The sequence below is a fragment of the Sylvia atricapilla genome, chromosome 7 (genome assembly GCF_009819655.1).
Source record: "Sylvia atricapilla isolate bSylAtr1 chromosome 7, bSylAtr1.pri, whole genome shotgun sequence".
NCBI classification, from domain to species: domain Eukaryota; kingdom Metazoa; phylum Chordata; class Aves; order Passeriformes; family Sylviidae; genus Sylvia; species Sylvia atricapilla.
Genome location: NC_089146.1, coordinates 38,718,451 through 38,737,974, shown reverse-complemented (window position 1 = coordinate 38,737,974; position 19,524 = coordinate 38,718,451). Strand labels below are relative to the sequence as shown.

The 19,524-nt window shown below is 39.8% G+C and overlaps 1 protein-coding gene across 13 annotated transcripts in view; it reads left to right on the top strand.

Annotated features, from left to right (window-relative positions):
- Positions 1-4,827: 4,827 nt before the first annotated feature.
- Positions 4,828-19,524, top strand: part of BAZ2B (bromodomain adjacent to zinc finger domain 2B) — a 53,669-nt gene continuing 38,972 nt past the window's right edge. For 11 of the 13 annotated variants that reach the window (XM_066323245.1, XM_066323244.1, XM_066323242.1 and 8 more), the window contains exons 1-7: positions 4,828-4,981; positions 10,594-10,752; positions 11,132-11,325; positions 13,666-13,872; positions 14,543-14,941; positions 17,392-18,001; positions 19,155-19,451. In XM_066323245.1, coding sequence (XP_066179342.1) covers positions 4,828-4,981; positions 10,594-10,752; positions 11,132-11,325; positions 13,666-13,872; positions 14,543-14,941; positions 17,392-18,001; positions 19,155-19,451 — 2,020 coding nt within the window. The remainder of the gene's footprint in view (positions 4,982-10,593; positions 10,753-11,131; positions 11,326-13,665; positions 13,873-14,542; positions 14,942-17,391; positions 18,002-19,154; positions 19,452-19,524) is intronic. The other 2 variants (XM_066323246.1, XM_066323237.1) reach the window with 2 other exon arrangements.

The window sequence follows — 19,524 nt, the reverse complement described above, 5'->3', positions numbered from 1 at the left end:
ACTGGGAAAATACTTGGAGTTTTGGGCAAAGCATTGAGAAGAACTGAGATAAATCATTACACCTGAAAAATTTTAAGTAATTATTTTCCTGGTTTTGCTTAGTGATTTTTCTCTTTTAAAAATATGAGAGATTAAAAACAGTCATGAACATTCATAACTATCGACTGACAAAATAGCTCCAATGGAACAAATGTTTCACTCATACTTGAGGTTAAAAAGAATATGAATCTACTGTAACTGGTATGGACTTTTTAGTCACAGAACACATTAGGTCTACAGTGTAATTATTGCTGATCCTGTCTAATGACTGTTTTGGGGATTATCTCTTTTGGAGTTGGCCATCTGCTGTGGTTAGAGTAATTAAACATAATTTAGGGTTTGAAATCAAAAGTATGGATGTCTCTAGGAGAAGAATGTAAATTTCTTCCATTCAAAATAATTCAGAAATACCAATATTCCAGTTCTCTATTAAAGACATTAAGCAAGCAGCTAAATTAAAGTTTGGAAAAGCACCCTTTCAGAAACACTTCCCAGACCCCTGCAAACTGAAATAAAAGGAGCAGTGTGGGGTGGGAAAGAGGGCAGCTTATTACTGTTTTCCTAGTTCTTATTTGATCAAACAGATGGCTTATGTTGGTTTAAAGCTTGCAAGTATAGCTATATTTACTTTACTGTATTAAAAATGTATCGATTTGCCAAGGATGTCTTCTTATTTGTGACTCAAACATGGACTGCTTGTAGGTGGTTCTTAACTACACTTATTTCTAAAACACTTTAGCCTCTCACACGTGAGGGACTGCAGGCCTGTCAGCCTGACCTCAGTGCCCAGGAGGGTTATGGACAGATCATCTTGGCTGCGGCCACACAGCACATCCAGGATAACCGGGGGAGCAGGACTAGCCAGCAGGGCTTAGGGACACAGGTTGTGTCTGAGGTCTTGGTCTCCTTTTGTGACCAGGTGACCTGCCCACTGACTTAGGGGAGGGCTGTGGATGTGTCCTGGGCTTCAGCAGAGCCTTTGATTCTGTCTCCCAGAACGCTCTCCTGGAGAAACAGGCAGCCCATGGCTTGGACAGGGCACTCTGTGCTGGGTTAGGAATGCGTGGCCAGGCCCAGAGGGTGCTGGTGAATGGAATTACTTCCAGCTGGGGTTGGTAACTGGTGGTTTCCCCAGGGCTCAGCACTGTGGCCGGTCCTGTTCAGTAACTTTATCAGTGGTCAGGATAAGAGGATTGAGGGCACCCTCAGTGTATTTGTGGATGACTCCAAGTTGGGTGGGATTGTTGATCTGCTTGTGGGTAGGAAGGTTAGGTAGGCTGTGCAGAGGGGTCTGGGCAGGCTGGACTGATGGGCCAAGGGCACTAACTGAAGTTCAGTAAGGTGAAGTGCTGGATCTGACATTTGGATCACAACAGTCCCCTGCAGTGCTCCAGAGCGGTTGGTAAGCTGGGAAAGGCTCTGGGGCTGCTGGTGAAAGTGGCTGTACATGAGCCCAGGTGGTAAAGACGGCCAGGGACACCTGGATTGTAGCAGTGCCAGCAGGACCAGGGCACTGACATCTGCTTGGCACTGCTAAGGCAGCTTAGGTGCTGTGCCCACTTCTGGGTCTGTCATGAAAAGGAAGACACTGTGGGGCTGGAGCAAGTCCAGAGACTGAAACAGAGCTGGAGAAGGGCCACCAGAAGCAGCAGAGGGAGGGCTCAGCCTGGAGGAGGCTTCTGGGAACCTTCTCCCTCTGAACAGGAAGGTGGAACCTCCAGGTGAGGGTCAGGCTCTGCTCCCAGGGTACAGGGACAGGACAAGAGGGAATGGCCTCAGGCTGTTCCAGGGGAGGATTGGGTTGGACATCAGAGGAATTTCTTCATGGAAAGAGTGGTCAGGCACTGGAAGGGGCATCCCAAGGGATAGTGGAGTCCCCATCCCTGGAGGTGTTTCCAGGCAGCACTGGACATGGCACTCAGGGCTCTGGTCTGAGTGACAAGTTGGGGATTTGGCACAGGTTAAACTCGATGATCTTGAAGGTATTTTCCACCCATTTAGGTTGGATTCTATGGTAAAGACTGATTTTAGTGTTTTATTATCACACATAGCATTACAGGATTTTTTTTTTTTCTTAGAAATTTGAGAGTTCTGGATGTTTTGGATGGAACATAAAATAAGAAGTTTCAATCCTGAGTTTCGAATGGAGTGTGTTAAAGTTTAGAGGTACCTTTCCTTTTACAAGGAAATACTGTAATAATACCATTTTGATTTGTTTCTAATTTGCCTTATGCTCTCTGTAAATACAGTGACTTCGCAGTAGCTGTAATTGAAACAACACCAAAATACAACAAATTTTTATTTGTACAAGGAATGCTTGTTGGCTTCAAGTAAGTTCAGGCATTTGTAGTGGCTAAAAAAGTACTTTGTTGTAATAATTTGTGTCTACTGATGTCCTGATATGTCTGATGATATACTAAACATAGTAAATCTTTTTACTATGTGTTTGCAAATGCTGCGGACTTAAGTCCATAGATGCAAACTAAAACCGTAGTCCTTCATGAACGGGATTTTTGTTAATTATTATCCTTTGGAATAGTTGTAAAAGCTAATGGACATATATATGTAATGAACACTATATGCACTATTTTTCAGTGACCTGTCTCCACTGATCAGCACGTTTGATTGATTATAGTCACAGATTGCTAAAAATGAATGAGGTATTCTTTAACTGTGGATGGAAAACGTTTAACTGGGGTAGAGTATGTATATTAGGAGTCCTGAATGAAAAAATTAAAATGTTTAATAATATTTTTACTTCATAAATCTCCTGAAAAAAGTAGTTTTGTTATTTCTACTATTGTTCTGAAGGAGAAGGTCATACCCCTAATAATCAGTATAGTAGTAGATATCTTTTTTGGCACCTTATCAGTATAAGTAGCTGATTTTTTGTGCGTGTAAAAACGATTTGTGATAAATTAGGTTGTAAAGAATAAAAACAGTGAAGTCTTTAGGTGCTGTTGAGGGTGGAGTGGCTGTTTGCAGTTGGTACAAAGGGTTGGCAGTTCTGTGTGACAGCCTCTACCTCCTGTGTTAGCAGTTTGCACTTTCCCAAAGTAGTAGGCTTTGTTCTGTTGGCTTTAAAAGCCTGGAGACTTGCCCTGTGCATAGACATTGCAGTGTGTAAAAACTGTTAGTGACAGGGAATGAACAATTTAGTTAGAATGGGTGCAGGGTATATTCACAATATTTAATGTTTCTTTGTTGATTTTGTTTTTGTATTTGCTGTGACTTTTTAAGTTTCATTTGTACAGGCTGAGGTGAACCTAGGACCTACTTTCTGGAGAAGCAGATAACAAGTTTTATGCTGTCTTTTATTAAAAGTCACTTTTTAATACAACTTTGGATCAGAAGTGCTGTTTAACGTACCAATTTTCTAATTTGTTTAAAATAGAATTTGGAAAAGTGTCTTTTTTGTGTACTTGGCATTCTGCTTTACAAGTTCTGGGAATGAGTTTTTGTAACAGTTGTTTGATTGTTTGATTTAGGTTCAGTACTTACCCCCTCAGATTTTAGGCATGAGTCTGAGAAAGGGTGTTGTCTCTGTCAGTGAGGGAGACTCCACGACAGGAACAGGTTTCTGGGAAGTTTCCCAGTTAAGAGTTCACTGTGCTTACTCTCATGGCATTTTTAATAGTCCAGGGACTTCAAAATTTTTCCCCACCCAATTTACACTGTGATCTTGACTCACCATCAACTGCTTCTCTGGCAGATTGAGTCAGACAGTCTGTTGATGCTGCTACCACTGTGCAAAGACATCATTGGCTTGGCTTCTTAAGTATTTGAGAAACTCCTTCACAGAATCACAGAATATGCTGAGTTGGGAGGGACCCCCGAAGATCATTGAGTCTAACTCCTGGCCCTGCACAAGACCATCCCAAAGAGCCACACCGTGTGCCTGAGAGTATTGTCTGAACACTTTTCTAGTGTTTTTGAAAATAATATTACTGTCTCTTTTTCTTAAAATATACATTTGTTCAGTAAAATAAGTTTGGTGACTTTTGATATAGACAATTCATGACACAGATAAAAATGTCTTATTTTGTATAAAAACCTCACCGGTAAATGCCACCACCACCACAAACCCCTCGCAGCTTTTCTTCCTGTATTTATACTGTCTCACCATAATTGCTGGGTCTTTTCTTAAATTAAGAGTCTAGATATGGACGTTTTGGCATGGTTCTTTAAAGTTGTCTATCAGGGAGCAGCAAAGAGCAGGGCTGCTCTGCGAGGAAGGATAGGCTGGCAGTTGAGGATTATGCAGGCAGGGCTTTTCCCAACTCCGGCACAGTCCCGTGCAGTCTGAGCAGTGCTGGGCTGGTTGGGGTCAGACAGAACAGTGGAGTCTGTCAGGACCGGTGTCCATCCAGCGGTCTGGCCAGAGGCAGCAGAAGGTGGGAGCTGATGCCACCCTAGGGGGAAGCTAGAGCACGAGATGTAGCCTAGAGGCAGGGAGGGGAGAGCAATGGGCTGGCTCTGGCAAGGGCTGAGGGCTCCAGCCTGAGCTGCAATGGAGCTCCTGAGCACAGGGTGCGGTAGAGGCATTCACGTTGAAATGTGGTGTAACTCCGAACAGCAGTACCAAATTCCCATAGTACTGCAGCTCTGCTGAGTTCCCTGACAGATGGGCGCTGTTCATGGGATGTGCCTCCCATGTGAAGGTCTCACAGGAACCTCTTGAGCGTTTAGTGCAGATCCTGGGACACGGTCACCACAGACAGCCCCACAGTCCCTTGCGATTTCCTTTGCTGCCATAGAAGACAGCCATTTATCTTCTCTCTTCCAGATATGGAGTCTGGGGAGCGGTTAACGTCATCATCAGTCTCCTCTACTGCAGCTGCTTCCACTCCAGCCTCTTCGACACCGTCGGTAACTTCAGAAGTCTCGAAAGGTGGCCTTTCCTCTGGAGCCGCCACGCTGAGCTCCACAGTCAACACATGTGGTAAAAATGACTCAAGTCTGTAGTGCAATGTAATTTTAGTGTTCGTCAGCACTTGTAATTATTATTACAAGTCAAACGTAATAAGGTTGTGCAGATACATCCGAGAAAAATGCTTGGGGTTTTTTTGTCTTGCCAAGTGACATTCATTTTACATAGTGAATACATTTTACATAGTACTTATTTATTGAAGAAATTATATTAAGTAAAAGCTGCCTATTTTAAATTCAGAAAAAAAAATCCATTTGCAAGGCTGCCTTGGAAGTGAGGATCAAGCAAAGGGTTCATCTAACAAACTGTGCTACTTTCAGATTAAGTTGTCATGATCAGCTTCTTGAGCGTATGTCATGTTCTCAGCATTTAAGCCCAGCCCATACTGTAGTTTTACTTTTGGAGGAATAGATTCTTCTAATGGAGCTTGAAATGGAAAAGATGAATTTCACAGTGCCACAGTCTTGGAGTGAAATATCTTACCTTGAATCAGAAATATATATGGAAGATTTCTCCATGCAGGAATCTCGTTTTTGTGACTGAGACTCCAATTTCAGCTGACTGATGCATGCATCACTCACAGAATAAGAAATGGCCAACTCTTCCCTGCCGTTTCTCACTTAACTTTTGGAAAACAGATCTGTTTTTAGAGAATATTGTTTCTGTTAGCCTTGTTCTTACATGATACATGGTAAATAGGAAGTTTTTCCAGCTTAAATTCATGGTAATCCCCGGTTTTCAGAAAAAAACTCTGTTCTTGCAGCAGAATGAGCAAAAGTATATTCTCCAAACTGATACAGCTTGATAATAAGTAATGAGTAGATTCCAGGTCCCCAACTCCATCCTGCATTTGTTTATTTGCACCTGCCTCAAGAAGCTGGAACCAGAATGTCTGCAGACCTAGAGTTATGTCTCAGCTATTTATTTTAATTTCTCTAAAATCAGCCATAAAATTCTTAACTAAAACTCTTCTGGAATAAATAACAAAGTGTTTCGTTTTTCAGTACCCCATCAAAAATGCATCTCCAAAAGAATTTTTTGTCCATATTCATTAGCCCATGCCACTTGAAATGGTTTTCTGTGGTGGTTCCTAGAATGTATCAGGAGCTAATTTCTGTATGGGTACGAATGTACAGTCCTAACCTGAGGATTTCTGTGAGTCATTTACCTCTCCCTGCTGCTTTTGCTGTGTACATATTATATCATGTATTTCTATATCTCCTGTTAATGTTCTGTGCATTTATAGGATATGAAGTCGGTCTGCCAAAGCACATAAGACTGAAGCAGATGAATAATGTAATAAAGATTCTGAACTGTCAGTTTAGTTCTTCATTAGAAAACAGATAGTTCCTCACTAAAGGCCTTTTAAAAGTTCTATTCTCATCTCTTATTTAAAAAAAAAAAGTTTCATTTCTGTCTGATAGCTAACAGTTAATACAACTTTTAGTAATTACCAGCATTCATTTTTTTTTTTCCGGGTCAGATTGTTGTGCCTGGCTGCATCTGATGTTTAAGAACATACATAATTTTGCAAGGACACTTTGTCTTCCTAAAACCAAGCTGGAATATAGTTTACTACCAATACTGTCCCATCAGTTTTATTTATGAGTACATCTGTTTCTTTGCTAACACAGTGCACTGTGATTACTGTTGTAATCACTCTGAAAAAGTTCCACAGAAGTGTTTATGCTGCCAGCCAGCAGAAGACACTTTTCCCTTGAATAACCTATGGTGTGTCCTGAATTTACAAGATAGTCTGTAGCCAAAATAGGTTATTTACCAGCCAGTTCTAATCAGAGGTGTTCTTCACTCCTCTGATTTTTAGAAAACCCCAACAATGTCTGTCAAACAGGTAATTGAATTATCTTCAAATTTAAAAATGCATTTTTCTAGTATCTAATAAAATATTTTTTAAGAGTGAGCAATTATTCTTACTAAGAAAAGGTAATGCATCTTAATGCATGAGATTAAAGAGGTTCTTTCTAGTCTGATTCATCTCTTTGCAGCATTCAATAGTCTATTAAGTAGTCTCTGCAATAAACCTGATTGCATACTCTGTCAGGTGCCCATGATACATGGTGAGTTAGAACTGGGAGTCTTTATTCTTTGCCAGGGAGATTAAAATACAAGTAAATTATTTTGGCATATTCCCAGGTCAAAAAGACAAAGCAACTGTGTGAAGCCATTGTGAAATATATCACATACTGTTAGTCTAATTGGTTAATTTGCACTAGTTCCTGAATAATTAAAGCATTCTAATCAAGTAAACAGATGTTTTATTTGCTTTTTTCTTATTTGCCCATTGCTGAAAATAAGAAGGTGCATTGGAAAAGTAAATTGCCTCTGGAAAGAGGTTTACATTCACCCTCATGAGAATGGTCACAACTTTGGAAGAATATAAATCAGTAGCTTTTTCTGTAAATAAAACCATAATTCAGTGTTTTATCTTTCTGAAAGGCAATAATACTAGTGTGTTAAACTGTTCTAAGCTGAACATTCTAAGCTGTGTTGTTTTGATACTGTCAGATCTGGAAGGTCCTTAATTTTTAATTTTCAAAAAAGGGAAGTTCATTAACTTTTTAAAGTAACAAAACACAAGAGTTTGGTTGTTTTTTTTTCTCAGACCAGAGGCTGTTTTTGTCAAAGCAAAAAACTTCAGTCTTTCTGGAGTTCCCTATTTCTCCTTAATGAGATCCAGGACAATTTAAAAAACGTGTACATAAATGCACAAAGCCATTCTTTGTTGCTAAGAGACCAGCATTGCGGAAATGTATGCTGCCCTTTGGAATAATGCTTTCAATCATTTATCTGTGCAGTGGTTAGTAGAAGTTCAAAGACTGTGCTCAAAAATATTTAACCTATTTGAAAGGAAGCCAAAAATGTTAAGGAGTGAGATTTAATATGAAATTTGGCTATGTGGAGCATGTATAAGGTAAGTTAGTAACTTGAAGAGCAAACACTAAAATAGGAAAATTAAGGGAATACTAGAATTCATTGCTAAGCAGACTGTTAGTATTTTCATTGGGTAAGAAAGAGGGGAAATGTCAGTACAGTTCAGTTTAGTATTACAAGACTTCTACTATTTTTTGTCTGTGTATTATTTCTTCCCTGTGTTTAAATGTGTAAAAATGGAGGTCTTCTCTTTCATAGATACATTAGGTAATGGCTTAGGTAGCACGCTTAGTCTTTTTTCAAGGCCATAGTAGTGTGTAGCATAGTGCAGAGTTAGCTATACTTTTTGTATGATGAAGAAAGTTGATGTACAATCTCAAAGGGTCTTTTCACTTGAAAGACCTTCAAAATCTTACGAAACTTTGTGATGCAGTGTTGCTCATCAGCATGATTAAGAATCACCACTGTGGTCTGTGAGAAATAAGCATTGTGGAAGAAGATACACAAATGGGGTTTGGGTCAGTTATGGCTGGTTTTTTGGGTCTTTTTTGTGATAATTTACAAAGTGATGTGGAAGTCATTTGAACTAAATTCAGCAAATGTAGACCTGAAACATGATGCTTTTAAACTCATGTCAGAAGTTCAGAGAAATACTCTACACATCACCTGCAACAGTTAGCATTGATAAAGTGCAAAAACCCTTCTTGTCTTGGAGGAAGGAAAAAAAGACACCGGAAATCTGAAATCAGTAAGAGGAATGTCCCTGAGCTGCATATGTAGTATCCCCATTATGTTGCCTTGTAGTTGCTAGTAAATGAAAATCCTAGTGAATGCCTTTGCATTCCTAAGACCTAATAGGATAAGTTAGTGCAGTCAGGAACTCATTCCAGAACCTCTCCTTATATACACAAGCACAGTGATAGAGTGTAAAACGTGTAGAGGGAGAAATAGGATTAACAAACAAGTTATAGTGGTTTGTGTGTAGCAGTCCACCAGAAGCATGGTCAGTGTGCAGAGGCCTTTGTTGATAATGGGAGTCTCCTGGAAAGCAGGGAATGCTTGGTCTTTCTCATACTGTCCTTTTAGACATGATGCTCCTTATATTAAATGATGGCACAAATGGATTTATTGTTCTTTCTTTCAGTCTTTTCCTCCTTTTTCTCTCCATTAGGGAATAAATTCTTCTTTTGCTTATGCATGCTTTTACAGTCTCAGAATTCCTTGATTTGTTTTCCATACTTGTGTTCAGGCTATCTCTAAACCTGAGGAAGTTTGGTTCTGAAACTCTTATGAGATATCCTCTGCCAGTATTACAGAATTTCTAGGTGTTTGATTTTTGTCTGTCATCTTTGCTATTATATATTCTTACCTGTCTACCCTGTGGATACATGCTGACTTGCTGTACTGTGCCTGCTCTCTTCCGTGCTGCCCTTCCCCAACCTTCCAAGTGTGTAGGGACTCAAATAACTTCTCTATTTACTTTTTTTGGGTCACTTCCCCTGTTCATTTTCCTTTTCACGTATTTTCCTTTCTGTATTAGCTTCAGTCTCCTTATTGAAGACTGAATACATTTTACCTGTAATTTTTACTGTCTGGTTCATCTAGCTTTAGTGCTCCCTCTGAGACCACATTGCCACTCACTTCTCCCCTGCCCCTCACCATCACCTTGAAAAGAGCTGGAGAGGAGGATTGGAGGCACAAAAGGCAGAGGCCACAGGTCGAGATAAGATCAATTTACTGGGAGCAGAGAGGACATAAGAAAACAAATATTTACAGCAGCAGTACTGACAGAGGGTATAAGAAACAAACTGTTCAGATGGACCCCCCCCTTAGCGACAATAGAAAATTCCTGCCCTCTGCTATGATGTGCCAACTGGGAAGAGAGCCCTTCTCCCTGGAACAGTCTCTTTCCCCTGCCAATGATGTGAGATTTATTTGAATAACCTTTGGGTCCTGGCCATGCCCCCTCCCAACCACTGCAGAAATTAACCCTGTCTTGGCTGGAACCAGGACACATCTTCATCATGTCTCATCTTCATCATGTCTGCCCACCTCCCAGTCTGAGAGACGGCATTACTCAGACTGAAGTTAGAAGCAGGACCACCAGTTCAAACTAGGGCATTTGAATGGGGTTGTTACAAGAAAAAAAATAGAGGCTGCATTTTTGCAATGCACTGTCAAACTCAAGGGTAGAAACCTCTTGCAGTGGCAAGAGATACCATTGGGTAGCTAGCAGTTCCTCTATTTAAGAGGTCTTTTCATGGGGAACAGCTTCAAATGTGGTTTTGTGGTGGAGGCTTTGGAGTGTTGCAAGACTCAGATTGCAGAGTTGACTGAAAGCTGTTGTGTTACTTTGTAGTTGTGATGTAGGAAGAGTGCTGAGATAATAAATGTTAAAGGATGATCTGTGAATACCGATTTAGTTTATAAGACTAGCAGATTCGTTTGGGGGTGTTACATAGCTTTCAGTGTTATATAGCTTTTGATTAAGTATTAATTTTCAGAATGCATTTAAATAAAACTGCATTGCAATCTTTATCAGAGTGGCTTTAATGACTTAAGACCAAGAGTTGCTGCAGGAAATGTATGTCATTGAGAAGTTCCTAAATGCTTCGTTCTCACTTCTAGATTTAGTAAATCTGCTCTGGATTACACACAGCAATATGCTTACTGAAATACTTAAAGATAGTATTCGAGCAACTGAAGTTTGTTTTTATTTCCTTTGTGTTCAGAATGGTGGCGAACAGCAGACACGCACTCTCGTCCTGGTGCAGCTTTTTTCCCACCAATCTTGGGAATTCCCACACTGTTTGCTCCTCCTGCACAGAATCATGATTCTGCTTCATTCCACTCAAGAGCTCCAGGAAAAAGTCGGAGCAATACAGACAAAGGTAATGGCTGAAGTTGTCGGGAAATAATCATATTGAACTTCTGCACATGCAGAAAAATGTGGAATTTGAGGTTTACTTTCCTCATTCTTCCCATTGCTAAACAGTTCTATAAAAATTGGTTCTGTTAAGTAAGGATCACACATACCCAGTATGTGTTTGGCCTTTAAATCATGGATCTTCCGTATGATTAAAATAAAATAACTCCAAATCAGAGTAACACTTTGATGACAAATTTTAGTACATGTGGCAGGTAACTTGTAAGTAGTCTAGGATCTTGTTACATATCTGTGGAATATTGGTGTTACTGGGGCATATGAAAGAAATTACATGTTACTTGAGATTTATTTTAAAGGTCACTTTGTAAATCTGTCATGTTTAGGTGTAAATGGATCACTGAATGGCAACAGTACCACTGCAGTCTCAGCTCTCAGCACATCCATGCTCTCCACTAGCATTGCAACATTGGCAGGAGCAGTGAAAACTGTAACCTCAGGAGCTGGAGGACGCAAGTACAACCAGGAGCAAAGCAAAGTTCAGCTTTTGGACACAAGGGCTGACAAAATCAAAGATAAGGTAAATACACAGAAAGAAACGGAAGAGTCAGACAAAAAAAATTGGCATGATTAATGTTCTGCACACAGGAGCATTTTTAAGTTTTCTTTCCAACTACAAAGTGTTTGGGGTTCTTCTGATTTATTAGAGCGAGATCTGTATCCTTGTCTCTGTAGGGATTTTTTAGTGTGTATTGGCTTTTTGAAATTTTTAAATTTTTTTGGTGTTTTTGACATACCTGTGAACCAAAAGTTACTATAAGTTCTAGTTTCACTAGTTAATAAGTTAATAGCTGTGTCTAACACCTTGTTTTATTTCTCATTTTTTAAAAAGTGTGTTTTTAACACCAATATTTGATACTGTTATATTACAGTGTATATATATACTCACGTATCTATTGGTATTACAGTTATAACATTATCAATTATTTCTGTGAATTTAATTAGGTTTTCATGTATCTTATAAAAACAAACAGAAAATTTTTAGGTGTTAAAAATACTTTTCTGAAAGTCATTTCCTGCTTACCAGAAGAAAGAACTATCATTAACTGTTGTGTTTCAGCAATAATCTTTGCCATTTAACATGAAAGACATGAGTAGTCTCTCAATTAGTAAATGTTATATACTGACCTAAGCACTGTCTTAAGAATTTTGCTACTCTTGGAATCAGAACTATTTAAGTAAAATACAGAAAATGGTATACTGGGAAGGCGATTACTGTCAGAATAGAAGCTAAGGGAGTAATTCTCTACTGGTAGTCATCTAGGCTAAAATCTTTTTCTTTCTTTATATCTACTTACTTTTGTTTTGTGAATAAATTGGGCTTCTTGCTTCTTTCTGTTACTGAACTACATTCAGCTATCAAGTCTGAATGTTTAAATGTGAGAGATCAGCATTTTCAAAGGACAGCTGGTGCTCATGTATCTGCATAAAAATAGGCGTTAGCACTGAAATGGTTACTTATAATTGTGTAGAGGTACTAGGGAAATTATTAAGAATATTTTCCCTCAAAACTTTCTTTGTGCTCAACAGTTGACAGCTTTTGAAAGTATTAAGCTAGTTAAAGGTATTTGGGAAATCTTTGACTTTTTTCAGGCTTAAATACTAAAAATGGCTCTTTCTAAAATTGTGGTTTTATCCTGGGTATCTACATGCAAACTTCAGCTTTCTTTCTGTGGCGCACAGCAGAGGTAAAGCTTTTTCCAGATGCTATTTCTGTATTTCTGACTACAACTACAGTTAAGCAGAGTACCAAATAAATTTCTCTTTTGATATCTCTAAATACCTTCCAAAAAGTTACTTTTTGGTTCTGCTTTATTCAGAAAATTTTACCTCTTTTTGGCCTTTGTTTTTTGTTTGTGGTTTTGGGTTTTTGGTCAGTTGGTTTGTTGTTGGTATTTGTCATTGTAATTATTTGAACAACCTTTTGTATCAAAACGCAGAAATTGCTCTGAGAGCTCCAACGTGAGGATGATTATGATTGTTAGAGCTGGTACAAGTGATGTTATGCTTTTAAATTTTGAAGTGTAGCACTTACCTCTTCTTAAAAGCATATCTTGTTTTAAAACTTTAAAATATACTTCTCTAAAAGCTCTTTTTTTTTAAGATTTTCGTTTTTTTATATTCATCTTCTGATTTCTTCAGTCATCTCCTTAGTTGTAATTTTTTTCTTGAGGACGGTATATAATGTTAAACAATTTATTAATGTAGTTAAAATATTTATTAATTTATTGAATGGTTAAAGATATTTATTTCATTTTAGGAAAAAAAAGGAGGCAAAGCTGATACCAAACAATTTTTACAGCTGATGAAGATCTAAAGAGTTACTTTCAATATGATGTAGTTGTCAGAGTATTTCAGCAGATTTTGGTCCATTTTTCAGAAGCAAATTCCAGAACCAATTTGATGAATATATACTTTTCAGTCCTCAAAACTGTACATTGCTGTACAGCTCATACTGTGAAAGTAGTTAAAAGAATGTGTCACTGAAAGTTTGATAAACCTAGTATTTGCTGTTCTTTCTGTGCTAATTTGCAATACAAGTTTTGGGTATGAGTTTTTTTGGCATTGGCACATTCTGTGGAGGTTTACTAGACCCAAATTCCAGGTCAGTGTTCTAGGCCTAAATTTGGCATTTTGCTGTGTGATGTAGTGATGTCAGCAGTGGTCAGAAAAAGATTTCAGTGGAATTTTGTGACCAGGTTTAAACTTTGTCAGCTTGTGAAGCACTTTCTCTATAAGCATTGCAGATCACTTTATTCCAGAATCTCACTTTTCTTTGTTTCAAAGATTATGTGTAATAACAAGATTGTATAATAGGTTAAAACCGAAGCATTAACAAGAGAATTCATCTTCCCGGTAGAAGCCCAGGAAAAAAACAGTGGAAAGCTCTAGTAACAGCGACAGTGACTCAGGCTCCTCTTCAGACACCTCAAGTGAAGGTGTAAGTAGTAGTGACTCTGATGACCTAGAGGAGGATGAAGAGGAGGAGGAGGACCAGAGTGCTGAAGAGAGTGAAGATGATGAATCTGATTCTGAAAACGAAGCACATCACAAAAGCAAGAACAAGGTATGACACCTCACTCCACTGCCCACAGTCTTGTTGCTGCAAGCTGTTTGTGACAAGGTGACCTGCTCACGTCCATGTATAAATAGTCAACAGTCATTTAACTGCACATTAATAAATGCCAAGAATATTCTTTTTAGGTTTTCTTCAGGGTTTTCTGTTTGGGATTTCTGGAGAGGTTTTTTGGTTCTTCTGTGTGCATGCATGTCTTTGTATTGCTGTTCTTTACAGGCTAAGAGTTTACAGTTGTAGACTGTTATTTTTGTTACAAAGTAGGAAATATAAAGAAGTTAAGTACTGCGTGCAGGTAGTGAATTGAAAATACATTGTTGTGGCTTTTGGTTTGGCAGTTGCTTTTCTTCCTAGCGGAGTGGCTTGTCTTCCCTAGTAGTAGAACAACAAGATGGGAATCCTTGAGATCCTGTTAAATACATTTAAGAACAACCATGGTCTAGTACTCCTGCTCTGTAAGTGTTGTTGTCACATGCTGAAACTGTCTGGGGGAAAAAATACCAAAAATGAACAATAATTATATTACAAGACTGATTAAAAAATTGATATTGTTTATCCTCTGCCAAGACTAGTATAATTAATGAAGACTGATCATATGTTTAGCCTTTCTAAAAGGATCTTTAACTTACATAATGGACAGTCAAAAATAAATATTTTGCAGGTGTTAATGCACAGTGGTGTCACAGATATGAAAACTGATGGACAGAAATCACAGGAAAAGTCTCAAGAAAAAAGAACACACCAGCAGATACCTCTTGTGTCTGATTCCCAGACTCACTCATCATTCCAGTCCCAGCAGAAGCAGCCTCAGGTTTTGTCACAGCAGCTTCCATTTATTTTTCAAAGCTCTCAGGCAAAGGAGGAATCTGTGAACAAACACACAAGTGTAATACAGTCTACGGGATTGGTTCCTAATGTGAAACCTTTGTCTTTGGTACATGAAGCCAAAAAGGAGACCTATTTAAAACTTGTAGTTCCTTCCCCTGATCTACTCAAAGCAGGGAATAAAAATACCTCTGAAGAATCTATCACTTTGACCAGCGATGTTAGATCTAAACGGGTGAGTGAAGTTTTTGATTATTTGTAACCTGTGTCCTCTGCTTAAAAAGATGTAACATTGGGCTATCAAATCCTTTTAAATATAGTGTATTAAAATTATAAGTATATATATTTTCATAATCATGGGAGTTTGTGTTTTTAGAGTTGATCTAGGTTTCTGAATGGTGTAAATGAACTAGATTGTGTGGGTCATGCATCTCTTAAGGACGGTGTGCATCTGAGATCCGTATCAAAATAAGGAAAGTACTTGTGGGTAAATTGTGTGGTCTGGATATTTTTCCTGTGCGTCTAGGTTAAGTCAAAATGCTAATTTAATTCTTCACGTATCTAGTATGTAAGCATGGCTTCACTTTCTTGCAAGTTGGATAGTTTCAAGTCAAAGCAATTGAAATCACCTATTTTAACCATGACTTTAAACAGAGAAGCTGAAAGCCATTAAAAAAAAATGCTCTTTAAAGACAGATACTTATGTGCTGATAGCTTTCAAAAGTATGGCCATTTCAGTAGTTTTTTTAGAATCAAAGAATGGCCTGGGTTGGAAGGAGCCTTAAAGCTCTGCCCTGCGCCTGCCATGGCAGGGACACCTCCCACTGCCCCAGGGTCACCACATACTGTCCCAGGGTCACCTCCCACTGCCACTGGGACACCTCATACTGCCCCAGGGACACCTCATACTGCCCCAGGGACACCTCCCACTGCCCCAGGGTCACCTCATACTGCCCCAGGGACACCTCCCACTGCCCCAGGGTCACCTCCCACTGCCCCAGGGACACCTCATACTGTCCCAGGTCACCTCATACTGCCCCAGGGTCACCTCCCACTGCCCCAGGGTCACCTCCCACTGCCCCAGGGACACCTCATACTGTCCCAGGTCACCTCATACTGCCCCAGGGTCACCTCCCACTGCCCCAGGGTCACCTCCCACTGCCCCAGGGTCACCACATACTGTCCCAGGGTCACCTCCCACTGCCACTGGGACACCTCATACTGCCCCAGGGACACCTCATACTGCCCCAGGGACACCTCCCACTGCCCCAGGGTCACCTCATACTGCCCCAGGGTCACCTCATACTGCCCCAGGGACACCTCCCACTGTCCCAGGGACACCTCCCACTGTCCCAGGGACACCTCCCACTGTCCCAGGCTGCTCCAAGCCCCAGTGTCCAGCCTGGCCTTGGGCACTGCCAGGGATCCAGGAGCAGCCCCAGCAAATCTGGGAATTCCATTCCAGGGCCTGCCCACCCTCCCTCAGTTTATCTTCCTCTGTACTGGTCATGACTGTACAGTAAGTTTATATGTCTGTCTGAACACTTCTGTAGCTCCTAAAATTTTTAAATCCTCAGTTTATTTATTTTGTTAACAGTGATTAAGGTGACTGCTAAGGAATTTTCTATTCAGTGAGATTTGAATGGGGATTAGAAAAGAATAAAAATCTGGCGTTTTACAAACACTGAGGCTTAGGTTATATGCAAAAATAACTATATTAAAAGGTACCTTTACCAAGGCAACTATCATTATTATTATTATTATTATTTTATTTTTTCACATTTTGTTTTAGGTAGTATTTGGTAGTAGTAAACTCAGTTCTGATTCACAGCTAACACATAGGCCCTATTGCTAGACTAGAAGTTATAAAATGGTCTTCCTTTCCAATTTTCTGTTACTTGGTAAGATTCAAATAAGCTTGTCACTTACCAGGAGTAGCTAAATAAATTATAATTATGAGAACATACATCTTTGCTATTCAAAGAGGCTTCTGCTTTCAAATTTAGGTTACGAGTCTTTAGCTGGTGGTAGATTACACATTGAGTAGTTTGATTTCTCTAAAACTTTTACTGGAGGTATGCTCTGTGTGAATATTTATTTTAGAGATCTTCATAATTTCATATTCAGTTTTAAATGATAGTAACTTCCATGAATATTTTGTGTTTGACTTAATTTTAAAAAATTGGTTTTAAACTGTACCATCTTTCTCCATTTTATTATATTTTATATTGAAGATGATGTGGGCCTTTTTTCTTTGGAAGTCTTTAGACTAAAGACACTGCAAACTTGACATGCGTTTCTGAGTTATTACTAAGTTTTACGTGAAGATTTTCAAGTACTACTCTTTTAGTTAAACAATTAACATTTCACAGCATTTCTGAGTAATACCTTTTCCCTCATTTTTAAAAATAAAATTTTTCTACACTATGAGTCCTCTATTGGTTTTCTAATATTGTAGCCATTAGTGTGTTGTATTTACCTTGTGCTTTAAAGTGAGCAAATTATTAAAGGTACCTGTACTTTCACTCATGGGATTTTTATATGCAGAATTGAGTAATAATAAGAAGTTTTTCTGTGCTGGTACACAAGAGTAGTATCTTTCTAAAATTCACCTGTCTGAAAATACCGAGGAAAGCCAAATGAACACCTCGACATCTTATTCCTCTTGTCTTCTTATTTCTTTAGGAACAGTATAAACAGACATTCCCAGCAGCACAGCTAAAGAAACAGGAATCGTCTAAGAGCCTGAAGAAGGTTATTGCGGCTTTGTCAAGCCCCAAACCAACATCTAGTTCACCAGCTCATCAAAAACTCACATCCTTGGAAAACAACCATTCTAACCCATTCCTGACAAATGCACTTTTAGGTAATCACCAACCCAATGGAGTTATTCAGAGCGTCATCCAGGAGGCTCCTCTTGCACTCACCACGAAACCGAAACCCCAGACCAAGATCCATGAAAGTGTAGCCATTTCTAGTAGTGCCCCCTTTTCCTTGCCAATAAACCTGAGCGCGTGTGGGAAAAAGACAACTGGTAACCGGCCAGCTGTAATGCCCTCTACCTCTCCTGTGTTACCTGGCTCAGGAAAGGACAAAGCAGTCAGCAATAATGCAGTAAATGCAGTAAAACCACAACACCGCCTTCATTCTGCAAAACTGGTGGTGGAGCAGTTCAGAGGGGTAGACTCAGATGCCCCCAGCAGTAAAGACTCTGACGACTCAAATGATGATGACGACGATGACGAAGATGAAGATGAGGACGATGAAGAAGATGATTCTGATGATAGCCAATCAGGTGGTTTAATCTTTTTAATAGGAAAAGCAGAAACATAATTTTTTGCATTTTGAAAACATGCATTTCCCACCATATTTTAAAATAGGGGCAGGACATGCTGGGCTGGCTTGGCCCACACAGTGCCCTACATATATCCTTGAAATTAGCACGTGTCCCCATTCTCCATTGTGTCGTGTCCAAAAATCATGTTTGAGGTGTTCTGATACTTAGTCAGCTGGCCTGGTAAGGTGGCTCTTTAGCCATTTGGAAAGGCTGTCAGAGACCTGCCTTCCACTTTAGTCACCCAGCCTGCAGCTTGATGTGACAGAGTGCTCGGGGGGGGATTGACGTTAAGGCTGATCCATGGTTAATGATTCTGGCAAACAGAGACCAGCTGCAAAACCTGATTCCTAACCAGAGAGGGACTAAACAAGGGCCTTCAAATTGTCAAGAGTGGCAAGAAAGGTGTGTTTCTGTGCCTCATTCAAGAGCACAGTAGTCGATGAGCAAGTAATTGTATGGTTTTAAGGGCTGCAGACCAGGCTATGCAGTTTGGAATGACAAGCCTGTTAAAGAGTTGATTGTGTTCACAGTCACTGCTTTGTTCCATGTGCTGATATCCCTTGTGTCCAGCCTCCACCTTCATCCTTCTCTTCCCACTCGCATCCACACGCTCTGTACTAATCTTTTTATCTCAGGATTGTATCTCACCTTTAGTTCCTTACCCTGGCTGTCCTTGATTCTTACTCCTCCTTTGCCCAGATTGCCATACTTTCGATTCTGACCTGTTTCAGTCCATATCCAGTTCTGTTGTTTTCACGATGGAATTCACACCTGTGAAATGCCCTTCCTGGGGTAATGCCCAGCTGCTGCCAGGCTAATGGGATGGTTCAGCTGTAGCTCATTCTGGGGTAAACAGTCTTGAAATATTGCAGCTTTTGTCACTCATCTCTTTCCATTCAAAAGAATGGTGTGGTATCATGCAGAATTACTTAATGCTGTTTTATTTGTAGTCATTCTAAAGTTAAGGTAGTAGAACCTCCTATTAATACTCAAGAGGTGCTATTAAAAGAGCATGTATAATAACAGAAAATACTTTGCAAGTGTTAGGACTTTAATGTACTTGCCAGTAGTTTCCAAGACATGAGCCTTTTGCCACACTTTCTTTAAACAGAGTCTGACAGTAATTCTGAGTCAGATACAGAAGGGTCTGAGGAGGAAGATGATGAGGATGATAAAGACCAAGACGAATCGGATACCGACACCGAGGGAGAAAAAACTCCGCTGAAACTGAATAAAACTTCATCCTCTGTGAAGAGCTCTTCCAGTGGTCTTACAGCTCACTCCACCCCACTTAATCTCCAAGTAGCAAAGACGTCGAGCTCCGCACCAGCTGCCTTATGTGCTGAGTCCCAGCCTGCAGTGTTCCTCGGCACAGGGGCCTCCAGCCTCACAACAAGTACACACTGTGGTAAACCACTCTCTTCTGTTACACTGCCATGTGATAGCTAAGGTCCATGTGTTGTAAAAGTAGTTGCAAACAT